Source organism: Pipistrellus kuhlii, unplaced genomic scaffold (assembly GCF_014108245.1).
Source record: "Pipistrellus kuhlii isolate mPipKuh1 unplaced genomic scaffold, mPipKuh1.p scaffold_m20_p_10, whole genome shotgun sequence".
Lineage (NCBI taxonomy): Eukaryota > Metazoa > Chordata > Mammalia > Chiroptera > Vespertilionidae > Pipistrellus > Pipistrellus kuhlii.
This window is the reverse complement of record NW_023425405.1, coordinates 25527177-25540515: the sequence shown is the minus strand read 5'-3', so window position 1 is coordinate 25540515 and position 13339 is coordinate 25527177. Positions and strand designations below refer to the sequence as shown.

Genomic DNA, 13339 nt, shown 5'->3' with positions numbered 1-13339 from the left:
ATTTAAAAACAAAGAGAGCCCTAACCAGTTTGGCTCAGTGGATAGAACGTCGGCCTATGGACTCAAGGATCCCAGGTTCAATTCCAGTCAAGGGCATGTACTTGGTTGCAGGAACATCCCCAGGAGGGGGTGTACAGGAGGCAGCTGACTGACATTTCTCTCTCATTGATATTTCTAATTCTCTCACCCTCTCCCTTCCTCTCTGTAAAAAAAGAAAAAAAAAATAGTAAAATATTTTTTTTAAAGCCAGAACTCCCGTCTGTAGAGAAAAATAAAAATGACATCGAACTTCTCAAGAAGAGTGGAGATAAATACTAAAATTGTTGAAAGCCATGTGATAGGAAAGTGTTTGGGGTCCCTAAGACCATCATGCTTCGTGACTCACTAGACTCACCACATTCAGAAAAGCTATTATACTTGTAATTAGGGTTTACTACATATTACTGTGTAAGTGTACAGGTTGAAATCAGAAAAGGAAAAAGGCTCACAGGGCAGAGTCCAGGAGAAACCAGGTACAAGCTCCCAGCTGTCCTCTCCCAGTGGTCACAGACTGCTTAATTCGCTCAGAAATGGTGTGTGAAACATGTGAAGTGCTGCCTACTAGGAGCCCCCACATGACTGACCTTAACTACTCAAGTCTCCAGTCCCCACAAGAGGCCAAGCTGATACAGTGTGGCCCAGGGTTCCAGATGAACATAAACAGATGCTCACCATAAATCAAATTGTTGGTATAAACTATCTGGCAAGTTCCAAGACCCCAAGTACACAAATAGTACACTCTTATCCCAAGAGCTTAGAGGTTATCTCTCAGGAATGGTCAAGAACCAATCCCAAGACCTTTGCAACGTGTGGAATTTGGACAACCCAGGCCTGATGAACTAACACTTTACTACACAGAAAGTTATCAAGAAAACAGTAGCCTAGATGGGAGGCAGCTCACCAAATGGTATTATAACTGAATACAGAGCTGCGTGGTCCTGTGTGCCCCTTTCCTGTTCAGGCCATATGTCCTCAATAGAGCATATGCTAGAACATGAGCAGCCAATCAGGAAGGTCACCAGTGTTCTGTCATCCTTTTTGAAAGTCCCTCAGTGGGAAGAAAACTTGGCAGGAGCTCTGTAGCCCAGGTAAGGTGCTAGTTAGAACATGGGATTACTGCCCTAGGATGGCAGTGTGATGTAGAGAATTGCTGGAAAGGCTTTTGGGTATTGAGCAAACAGATATATTAACATAATGCAATTCATCTGTTAGCCCTTATAGATTATCCTTCAATAGATTATCGTGATGCTGGAAATAAAATACATAATGCAGAAAAATATTTAGGTTAGAATTTTGTACTCTTAAGACATGCTAATGAAAGATGATACTTTATAATGGGGAAACTTTATTTCAAATAATAGTAATGAGGATGAGGATGATAATGAAAATGACACCTTCATTATTCACTCTGCTAATTCTATATAAACTCTTGATCCACATAGCATTTAAGCAATTATTCATTAATATTAGAAAAATGTAAATAGCATATTCTTAGGTGTTTTACTTCCTTTCCTTCAATATATTATTCACAAGATCCAAATAGTAAAAGAAAAAAATTAAATTTTGGAGAATGATCCTGTTAAAAATATTCAATATTAACATAACATCACAGGGAGTTCCTTGAAGATGGTAAGTACATACTGTTATAGAATTTTTAATTATAAACTTGTTGAAAAAATGCATTTAATAATGTTTAATTCTAGCTCCAATAAAATGCACTTGTATAATAGCTCCTCTTTCAAGTTTAGTTTTCAACTAAATAATAACAGCTCTCCATTGCCTATCAGAGGTCATCCAAACTGACACTTTAGTCTCCCCATTGTCTACTTCCATCTAACTTATCTGCCTCTAACTACAGCCCCCAACAAACTGTTCCCCAAAATCAAGGTGTCAATGGATTTGGCTTCTCCTCTGGCCTTTCCTCTACTATGAGAAAATACATTTCTGTATTTAAGTCACCCATCTGTGGGTTATTTTGTTATGGCAGCGCTAGTAGACTAATACATGTCTGAACACCAGGACACTGGGCTCATTGGAAGCCATTTTAGAAGTTGCCACAGAGGATGTTGGGCTATTTGACTGTCAAGGCCCTTTTCTGCAATAATCTTTTAAGAGGACTCTGCTTTTGCAGAAAAAGACACATTTAGCACTCTCCAATTTGCAATATTAGCCTGACAGCCATTAAGAAATCTAAAATAAATCTGTATTCACAGAATTCTAAGCTCTGTGATTTACAGTCACCTGCAAAGATGTCAATTGTTAAACATTCTTTATACATTTAAAACTCAAGTATTCTAAGTGCATAACATTAAAAAAAAAAACTTTTCTATTTGCCCCCATGTATCCTAATTTATTGTATTTAAAAACTTTTCTTTAAGTTTGAGATTGGACCAATTTCATTTGCCAGCATTTATATACCCATGCATATCGTAGGCATCTAAACAGAAGCAAAACCATAGTTATATATAATACTTTCTTCCAACTGAGTTTTTTTAAAAAGATTGATGTGCGCTGAATTTCCTATAGACTTTCAGAGAGCAGTCTTTCTCTTTTAAAAGAAATTAAACTTAATAGTTTTATGGAGACCTTTTCAATGTAAAATAACTTGTGGGAGTTCTCCTCAAAGCATTTGAAAGTTCTAATAATCTAGCCACCCGCCCACATCAACACTATTCATTAGAGCCTCTTTTTACTTGAAAGAAAGTATAACAAAACAAAAACAAAAAAAGAAAAAGAAAAATAAGACTAATCCAAGCATATATACCAACTCCATTTCTCATTAACAAATGTTCCAATTAAAAAATAAGTTGTCTTGGACTAGTGGCCTCAGCCATGTCAGAATAGCCAGTATTAGACTTAGCCTTCCTGCCATAAACTGGACAAAATATATAAAACAATGTTCAAGATTGGATGGCAACATAGATTTTTTTGGTAGCATCTAACATTATTTGTCTACTTCTTTGCCTACCAAATATTGAGATCCCACTATGTGCCATGCACTATTTTAAGTGATAGGGATATAGCAGTGAACAAATCAACTAGATCCTCACCTTTATGAGAAAACTAGGTAAATGAGGAGGGTGGGGAGAAGGAGCAGTATAATAGGAAGAATTAAAGGCAAGAGATTATGACTCCCATAAGAAACTAATTTGATCCTTTCAGAATTAATTACTAAAACCTCTTGTCATTTCATGCCACCCACACTTTCTGTAGCTGAGCTACACCAGCTGGGCAGGAATGATCTTAAGGATTCTCTAGTGTCCAACGCAGAACAGAGACCAATGCTTGTTGGATTTCACTGCCCTAAAACCTAAAATTCAATAAAAATGTAGTTCACAAATATATGATATATACACACATGAAAGTGTCTTCTAGTCTCAGACCTTCCCTGTCTTGAACATAAGCTATAAACTCTCTTCCTTAGCTTCCTGAGATGTGAGATATGAGGACTGGTCCCTTTCAACTTAATTCTGGATTCCTTTCTTTAAAATCTTCTAGGTTTTATAGACAACTACAAGTTAACCCCTAAAATATAAAACCAGTTATGTTTACTATCCATGTTAGAATTTTATCAAAAGGTACACCTGCCATAGCTTTATTCATTTTCTAGAAATATGAATATGAAAGGGAAAATATACACCAAAATTCTAACTAAAAAATCCACTGACAACACTAAACAAAAAGGGGATAAAAAGGCAGGGGGAGAAGGAAAGGCCACAATCGTAAACAATTCTATGGGACTGAAAACTAAAACTTGTTTTTTGTAACAAAGAGGTAGTTTTTTCTTTTAGCAAAATCATACATGCTGAGATTCATGATGTTGAAGCTATTAAGTGCTTACCAAAAATGGTTTTCCTGTAGTTAGCTCTTCTCAAATATCCCACTTCTAAACTCTCCTTATATAAACAATGAGCCTCAACAATAGTCTCCTACATCTCCATGGCAAAGGTAACAAAGCTTGAGGAAATAAGTTTAAATAGCTAAGAGGGTTTTACAATGGAAACAAGGACTTTCTGGTAATGACAAGTCCAGTCACCTGAAATTACTTTCATGGTCATTCTCTACTTGAACACGGGATATTTAAAAACATTCAAACCAATAGACTCCTCCCAAACAGCATCTTATTTCAAGCCTATTTTCCTACATTAATTACAACTCCCAAAACTAAGTATATCTATTCTGATAGAATTACGGAAAAAGCTAAATATAAATAGGCTTAATACAGGTCAAGCCCCAGGAAACCAGGATCTAGAACTGAAAACTGGTTGCCAGTAAGTGTCCTTTCTTCTATCAGAAAACGGAGTGATACTATTTTGTATAGCTCTCAATGGGCTCTTGCCCAGCCAGCTCGTTTTCGAGCACCACTGAGGGAAATCGTAGACTCACATTTAATTCACAAATAAATCAGACATACACTCCCCAAAGCTATTCCCGTCAATTTCCAACAGAGCCCTTTCTTTTAATCAGAACTGCACTCCAATTCAGTGCAGGAGGGAAGGGCCAGTTTACCACTACCTCAGAATACTCCAAGGAAGTTATCAATTCAACACACAGGGAAACTGGAATCCATGTGTTAAGAAATTAACTTGGAAATTTCTCTAACTTTTGAAGGCAGCATCTAGGCACAAATACAGATTCCCTGTTTTGTCCTTTTTTTTTTCTTAAACAAAACAGTTGTGTGTTTTTTATTGATTTCAGAGAGGAAGAGAGAAAGATAGAAACATCAATAATGACAGAGAATCATTGATCAGCTACCTCCTGCATGCCCCCACTGGGGATCGAACCCGCAACCTGGGTATGTGCCCTTGACTGAAACTGAACCTGGGACCCTTGAGTCCACAGGCCGATGCTCTATCCATTGAGCCAAACCAGCTAAGGCCAGATTCCCTGTTTTGAAAAAGTACTCAAAGGCTAAATTTTTACTTAACAGTACTACTGTGTTCAATTCAAAAAGGACTCAACACATAACATTGTTAAAAAACATTTATTTTGATACAGTCTACCATAAATAAGTCAGTAGAGGTTCCACTCTGCCACAGATGCATTTGAGAAGAGCCCTGTGTCATTCAATTGGTGAACGTGTGAACGATGTCCCATCTCTTATGCCAGCCAGAGGGCACACCTTCCATGTTGTGACTGTCCATTGATTGCTTCCAAATCCAGATGACCAAACAGTCCTTTATCCCCAAAGTAAGCTAAAATGTTTGTGAAGAGGAGAAAGAAATTAAACCCCAAAGTAAAAACTTCTTAAACATAGCTTAAGAACTAGAAGATTTTATACATTCATGTCAGTGATTATTTGTCTACCAAATTCAGTTACTAGAAGAAAAAGATCAATCTCATTGAACAAAAGAAAAAATCAAACATAGAAACCCATATTTAAAGAATACAATTTTGTTAGTTTTGACAGTAGTTACCTGTTATATAAGCAAAAAGGAAAATGTAAGTTGAGGTCAATAAAAGATATAATAATTTTCATTAACATGAAGGACTGATAAAACCAGAAAATAAACCTGTAACATTATTAGATATAACATCAATAAAATTAAAAATAACATTTATTACCTTTGTAATAATATGAACAATAAAGATTGATTTAAAAAAAAATAACATTTATTGAATGCTTTTTAATGGGTCAGACAATACACAGAAAGTTCACAAATCTTAGTTATGATCCCTATTTTAAAGAAGTTGAAACTGAGGCTTTGATATTGTTAGTGGTAGAGTGGGATGTGACCCAGGTGCTCTTAACCATTAGCCCACACACATCCCAAAAGGAATCGGCTTTCATTTCTGCCTCACCTAATTCTTACCCCAAACATTCCACCCACTAACTAGCCCAAACTCCTGAATCATTTGCTGACTAAACAAGAGGATCCAGAAAAGAGATAAGAGGTGTTTTACTTCTAAATCTTATTGATTAAATAGGTGATTCTTAATAATATGACAATAAAATTATACCACATAATGACAATTTGAGCATTCTGTAAAATTTTTTAAAATATATTTTGACTTTTAACAGAGAGGAAAGGAGAGGGAGAAAGAGTTAGAAACATTGATGAGAGAGAAACATTGATCCTCTGCCTCCTGCACACCCCCCACTGGGGATGTGCCTGCAACCAAGGTACACATGCCTTTGACTGGAATTGAATCTGGGACCTTTCAGTCCACAGACCGAGGCTCTATCCACTGAGCCAAATTTTTTAAAGTATTTTTTCCTTTGTCTGAGAAAAAATGAACTACCTTCTAGTTCCAATTTTCAAGAGTGTATTAAAATCTCCCATTAAATACCAACTATTTATGAATGCAGTTAAGATATGAAAATAAATTACTCATCTACTAAGATCTCCTCCTCAATGGTAATGAGCATCCAAAATAAAGAAAAAAGAAAATTTTCCTTGGCTTTATACAGATAATGGGAACAATAATTCTCTTAACTAACCTTAGCTTTAACATATTTTACCTAAATAATGTTCTACTAAAATATTGCCCTCATTCATTAAAAAACTGCATTTTAAATGCGTATCAAGCAACATTTTTTACCACATGCCATGCATCATCCTGGGAGAGGTGCATAAAAACAAATATTTTCCTCATTTCAAGGAACCCAACTAATTAGCAAAGAAAACAGACCAGTAAATCATGAACTATTATTATTTATGTAAGTATTGCATAATTAAATTCATACATAAACAATAAACTTTATGTTAATAAACAATAAATTTTACGTTAGTAAAACCCCAGCAGCTATCATTGTTTCTTTCAGGATACAAACTAGGCAGTCTCCCAGGGCAAACAGCACAGTATATGATATGCTATAACTGGGTAATTCTCTTCAGACATTTCGTCAATTCTTTCCTAAACACAGATTCTCCTGGAAGGAAACCAGAGATGCCCATAATGATAGAAAAGAGAGTCAGCACCAGAAAGGAGCACTGAGAAGACACTAAGGTGAAGAAATGAAAAAGCAAGGGGCGATTGCTCCATCTAGTTTGCAACCAGGATCAACTCTTGATGGGATAAATGAAACCAAAAAGTACTACCAAAGGGCACATTCTATCCCCACCTCTGGATCCCAGATCACTTGGGACACACACAAAAATGCTATTTTCCAGCATGCATGTCCAGTCTAAAAGGTTACCACAAGAAGCAAAAAGCCCAAGAAGTCAGGGTGAGCTGACTGATTAATGAATGCAACTCTTGTTGGCAGCTACTTTAGGTACTTATAGGACAAAATACTATAATGTAAATACACAACAACTATAATATAAGCAGAGAATGACAGAATACTATGGGAACACAAAAACAGCGAGCTTCAGCTAGAAGAAGGAGAAAATGATTTAGGGAATAGATGACATTTGAGATTGGGCTTTTCTAGAAGTACATTTTCAAGTGGAAATGGAGGGGAAGGAGCATTCCAGGCAGAGGGAGCACAAATACATGGACAAAGGCATAAAAATACATAGTTCATTCTGGAATTGGCAAACACTATCTTGCAGCTAGAGCATTGTTCCCATAGGACACATGTGTCAAACACAAGGCCCGCGGGCCAAATCCGTCCCGCCAGGCCTTGCAATGTGGCCCGCACTGCGCTGTCATCACTGCACTCCGCTGCGTTTCCATCACAATGACAGTTTATGACTGTTCAGTAAACCATTCAGCCCGAGATTTAGGCTGGATTTTAGATTTTGGCCCCTTCTCTGATTGAGTTCGACACCCCTACCATAGGAGAAAGAAATGAAGTAAAGGCCCAGTTGGCATGACTCAATGGTTGAGCATCAACCTATGAACCAGGAAGTTACAGTTCAATTCCCAGTCGGAGCACATGCCCAGGCTGTGGGCTCCATCCCCAGTGTGGGGTGTGCAGGAGGTTCACTTCATCATTGATATTTCTCTCTCTCTCCCTTCCTCTCTGAAATCAATAAAAATATTTTTTTAAAGAAATGAGGTAAAGAAGATGACACAAAAATTATTAAAAATCACTACTAACAGTTTATTGCGCACATATTACTTGCTAAGTACTGTTAATACTTCACATATAGTATTCTTAATCAAGCCTCATGGCAATCATAAGAACTAGTATTATGCCCATCTTATAAAAGAGGAAACTTCATTTTAGAAAGGTTACTAGCCTCTTTAGGAAAGATATCAGTTAGCAATTTCCAGTGCTTAGAAAAATGTTCCCACATTCTGACCCAGTCGCCCATCTCTGATAACGTCTCTTAAGGTAACATTTCTCTAAGGAAACAACTAGTCTAAGGTCAATCAGCTAGTAAATAGCAAACACATTATCTCAAGTGCCCATTTTAAAAAAAAAAAAAAAAAGGAAATGGCAGTTCAAAGAGTAAAGGCTAAGGAAAAAGGATCTTAGTAGTGATCTCTGAAAGTAGTTTTAACAAGCCATAGCATAAAGGTTAACCATATGAGGTTAAAGGGAGGGAGGGAAGTAAAGAAAGGTAGCAGTGAATGAAGACCATTTATTAAAGCACTTCGTTAGGGAAAAGAGAATTAACTGCAGAAATGGACAAGTTGAACAAGGAAAAAGACCCTTTCCTCTTATATGAGGCTGATAAGGCAGAGAGGGTAGAGGAAAGTCCTATCAGATGGCACTGTGCTAATTACATTAAGAGGTAAGATCATCTGAGGGAGGCCATGTGACCCAGTGGAAAGAGTGTAGGCTTTGGAGACACACATACTAGTATTCCACCACCTACCAACTGTGACCTTCTCCAAAGAACTGAAGGAATAATTAGAAATATTATATATAAAGCACCTGAAACAGTGACACATTGTTAAGTGACAGTAATATTGCCATTATTATTTTCTGCCCATTCTGGAAAAAAATGGCTTCAAGAAGGAGTTTGAAGAAACTGTAGACCTAGAATGGCTGATATAAGTCTGTTAGGGCAATCCACATGAAATGTCTGTAAAATAGAGGGTCAAGTTGAAATCCCACAGCAACTATACAGGGATCCTGGCCATTAGAGTGCCAAGACCATCAGTCCCTCCTATAGAACAAACCTGTATGTTCTAGATTCTGCCTTTACATATAAGTATACATATAAGTATACATATAATATATACATGCATGTGTCAGTATAGGAATATATATATATACCCTTTGTACCTATGCGTGTATGTAATTTTCACAAGTGCTTATCAAACACTGGCAAGGTTGTTTCTGAGAGAGAAACTTGACAATGCATTTTTAGAGCCATAAGTGCTCATATAATTGACTTGTTAATCCAATGAGAATTTATCAAAGTAAATAAGTCAAAATCTATAAAATCTAGGTGCATAAAAATGTTCATATATTATTTTGTAAAATATTGAAAAACTGAAATACCTAAGTAATCAAAACCTGGAAAATATATGGGATGTCAACTCTAATTTTAGGTGAAGACAATAAAATACTACGTACTCTTATTAGAATGATATAAAAAGGTTATATTTATCTGAATAAGGTTAAGATGGAAATATGGGAAATTTAAAACAGTTTACCTTTTAAAGTGGTAGAATGATAAATTAGTGCTTTTTTTAAAAAAAAATATGCTTCACTGCAACATACTGAGGATTCTTAGAGGGAAAGTGGGGGGTGGGGGGAGGAAAGAGGTCAACCAAAGAACTTACATGCATAACCCGTGGACACAAACAATAGTAGGGTGAAGGAATGGAAGTGGGGAGAAAGAAGTCTGGGGGATAAAAAGGAGGAAATCTGTAATACTTTCAACAATAAAGATTAAAAAAATTTTAAGTAAAAATACGCTTCATTACGGTTATATGAGACAGTTAATAAAAATTAGGAAGGGGAGAGAAAGTACTTACTTGCTAACAAGCTAAACTGGTCTGCAAAATGCTGCAGTATTCCAACAGCCCAAAACTATAACAACTGATAAAGTTCCATTACAATGCCTACCACTACTACTCTTCTGCTTCCCAGTGACTCAGTACTAACATATGAACATTTGACCTGAAATGTTTATTTATAACAGTACCTCAAAACAGTTGGTTCAGGCATTCCAGGATCTGCACCCCTCTTAAATCCTAAGAGAGCGGGGAAAGGAGAGGAAAAAAAAAAGAATACTAATTAAAAACCCGAAAGACAAAACATTTACAATCAAGACTTTCTTTTTCAATAACCTAGGGTAGCTGGAATGATATCCCAATCTACCAGCTTTATCTCGATTTTCCTATGCTACAGAACAGATTCTAACCTATTATGGCTAGAACCAATCAGTAGGGAAGACAAACTTTTTCCTATTATCACACAATTTAGCACATGAGCTAAAAGCAGAAGCATGTACTATCTTTCATTATAAAACATATTCAAGTTGTTATTTAATAACCCAATTAAAAGTATATTCTTATTATAAGCATGATGTTAAATAAACCTTAACATTCCGTTTTGTTTAATCTAATCAAGTCAACATTCTTATTACAAGTATGATTAAATAAACCATTTACCATTTAAAATGTTTATTAGCACTGGCCAGGGTGGCTCAATGGTAGAGTGTCAGCCTATATACCAAGGGGTCTCAGGTTTGATTCTCCTGGTCAAGGATTACAGGTTGATCCCAGGCCCCCATTCAGGGTGGGTGTAGGAGGCAACCAATAATGTGTCTCTCACCATGAATGTTTCTCTCTCTCCCTTTCTCTCTAAAAATCAATGGGAAAAATATCCTCAGGCAAGGATTAACAAAAATTTTTAAAAATGTTTATTAATTAATAGGGCAACATATTAATTTGCTGAAATAACTGATTAAAATTAGAGTTGGTGTCAAGAACTATGAGGGGTATGAAATTTTATCTCTCTTTTAAAGACAACAAACTTGTCTGCCATATTCCTAGTCAGAAACAAAGAACAATTTATTATTCCCAGATACAGCTGTAGTCAGAGTACCTTCATATTGGAGACAACCCTGCATTTAGGGAACCAGAATCTTTTATAATGGGCAGTAAGCATTTCTCCTCTTTGTTCTGGAGGAAAATACTATTTTCCAAGGCTGTTCATTCTACAAATGCGTCCTTAAAAAGATAACATGGAACAAAGGTAGTCAGAGCCTCTGACAGATGGCTCATTAAAATATTTTTGTTGGTAAATGTCCAAATTGATTTTCTATCATGTCCGATTTTACAGCACTATAATCCCACTATACTCCCTGAAATCCTAAAAAAAAAATATGTTTTAACTAAACTACACAAGAAAATTAATCTACAATAGCAGGTATTAGTGAGAGGTGACATGGAAAAGTAAAAGAAACAACCTGGAAACTAGGTTAGACATAAATTTATATAGTGTAGGAAAAAAGGCCATTAACAAGAAGTACTGAAAAAATAGCCTCAACATCAATCTCAACCTGTGTTGGATCCTAGGGTGAAAATACCACAATGGTAATCCTAAAAAAAAAAAAAAATACAGCCAGTGTGCACGAAAAGGAAAACAAATTCTAGGATGAAGAAGAAAAGCATTATCTACTCTTCAGACCAGAGCCCTTGATGCACACATTGTAGCAACCAGCTACAGCTTTCTGGGAAGTAGAAAAGGAATCTCAAAAAGAGAAAAAGGTAGATGAAAAGACTTATAAAGCAGCAAAGAAACCATGGGACAGAGACCAAGAGCAGACTACAACAGGACCCCACATACACAATGGAAAAAGAAAATGGCACAATGGAGGGGGAGAATCAAAGCCCAACCGCCTTTCTTAGCTAAAAAGAGAACTGGGCCCACTGTTCCACCAGCCAAACTGGGCCCTTCTACCATTTGAAAGTCGGGAAGAGGGGTAACAGCATAGACTGCAACAGTAAGCTGTCAATTATTTAATCCTCGATACTTATACAAAGTCACTAAAATCTGGAAAAGTAATACTTCTTTTAAAAAATGTATTCAAAATAAGGGCGGAAAAAATATCCTTTTTAAGCCCTGAATACTTAAGTATTCCCAGATTATCAGTTGGCTTGCAATTCTTGGGGAACGTCCAGCCTAATCAAAGGCTCTTGCACTCTTAGGCGAGGCACCTAAAACAAATAGGAAGCTAAAATCATTGGATTTTGAAAAGTGGAACTGAGTTTTAGAAAATGTCAAACGTTATGCTCAAACAGACAGCAGCGCTGCGGCTGTCTCTTCCCACCATGGTGCCTGAGTCAGGCAATTAGGAGTAAACAGAAAAAAAAAAAGAAAAAAAAGACCCAAGATAAAGTCCCAATGTGTAGCCCTCGATGAAAAATAAATGCCTGAGCACTTACAGATCTTTGCAGTATGGCATAAAGGTTAAGCGGATGGGCCTTGCTCTAACTGGTTTGGCTCAGTGGACGAGCGTCGCCTGGGGACTGAAGGGTCCCGGGTTCGATTCCGGTCAAGGGCATGTACCTTGGTTGCGGGCACCTCCCCAGTAGGAGGTGTACAAGAGGCAGCTGATCGATGTTTCTAACTCTCTATCCCTGTCCTCTCTGTAAAAAAATCAATAAAATATATTTATTGTTTTTAAGTATGGGCCTTGATGGCCTGAGTTCACAGCTCCCCCTCTTAGCTATGTGGCCTTCTGGCAAGGAACCAAACTTCTCTGCGGCTCGGCTTCCTCGCCTGTACAATGGGTTCCATAAGAAAAATCACCCCCGCCCTTCGTGGTGCAGCTTAGGAAGCACCTGGCATCCAACTACTACTGTCATCATCGCGCTTCCGGGCTGTGGCGTGTCCGCGTCCACAGGCCTCTGTCTCGCCAGGCTCACCTGGACAGGTGAGAACGAACCCCCTGACAACCCACCTGGTGCCCAAGAGTGCAGTGTGTCGCTTTCACACAATGTTCCTTCGTTCGTCTAACTCTCGCTCAGTCTGACTCTCCCAACAAACCTGCAAAGCATGTCACCTCCGCTTCGCCGAGGCACACGCAGAATGGGAGGAGGGGCTGCGTGGCCTCTGACAGACCATGAAAACACTGAAAGGTCGAACAGGGACTCGCCCTCAGGGTGGACCGACCCCACCGGACCCGACAGCCTCAAAGGGACCTGAAGCGTGACACGGCGAGGTCACGTTTCCCTCCCGGCCCCAGGAGCCAACCATGGAGTCGCAGCCTCCGCACTCCCCGCCCTCCTGTCTCCTCACAAGTTCTTCGCCCACTGACCCAGGTAAATCACGAGCGGGATAAAGCCCCAGCGGATGGCGAACTGGCCGCCCTTGAAGAGCTGCTGCAGCCTCTGCTTGGCCTCTTTGCTCAGCTTCACCATGGTGACGGCCCCGGCGGCGCTGCGAGCACACACGACCGCGGCGGAAGTCCTCTCTCCTCCGGAGAAAGAGAGGAGTGCG

General features: G+C 38.2%; 1 protein-coding gene across 1 annotated transcript; it reads right to left on the bottom strand.

The window, feature by feature from the left end:
• Positions 1-5004: 5004 nt before the first annotated feature.
• Positions 5005-13339, bottom strand: TOMM7 (translocase of outer mitochondrial membrane 7). The gene is made up of 3 exons (XM_036429195.2): positions 13158-13339; positions 10035-10083; positions 5005-5234 (listed from the first exon to the last, which is right to left on the bottom strand). The coding sequence occupies exons 1-3, from the start codon at positions 13258-13260 to the stop codon at positions 5219-5221; spliced, it is 168 nt and encodes a 55-aa protein (XP_036285088.1). The 5' UTR covers positions 13261-13339; the 3' UTR covers positions 5005-5218.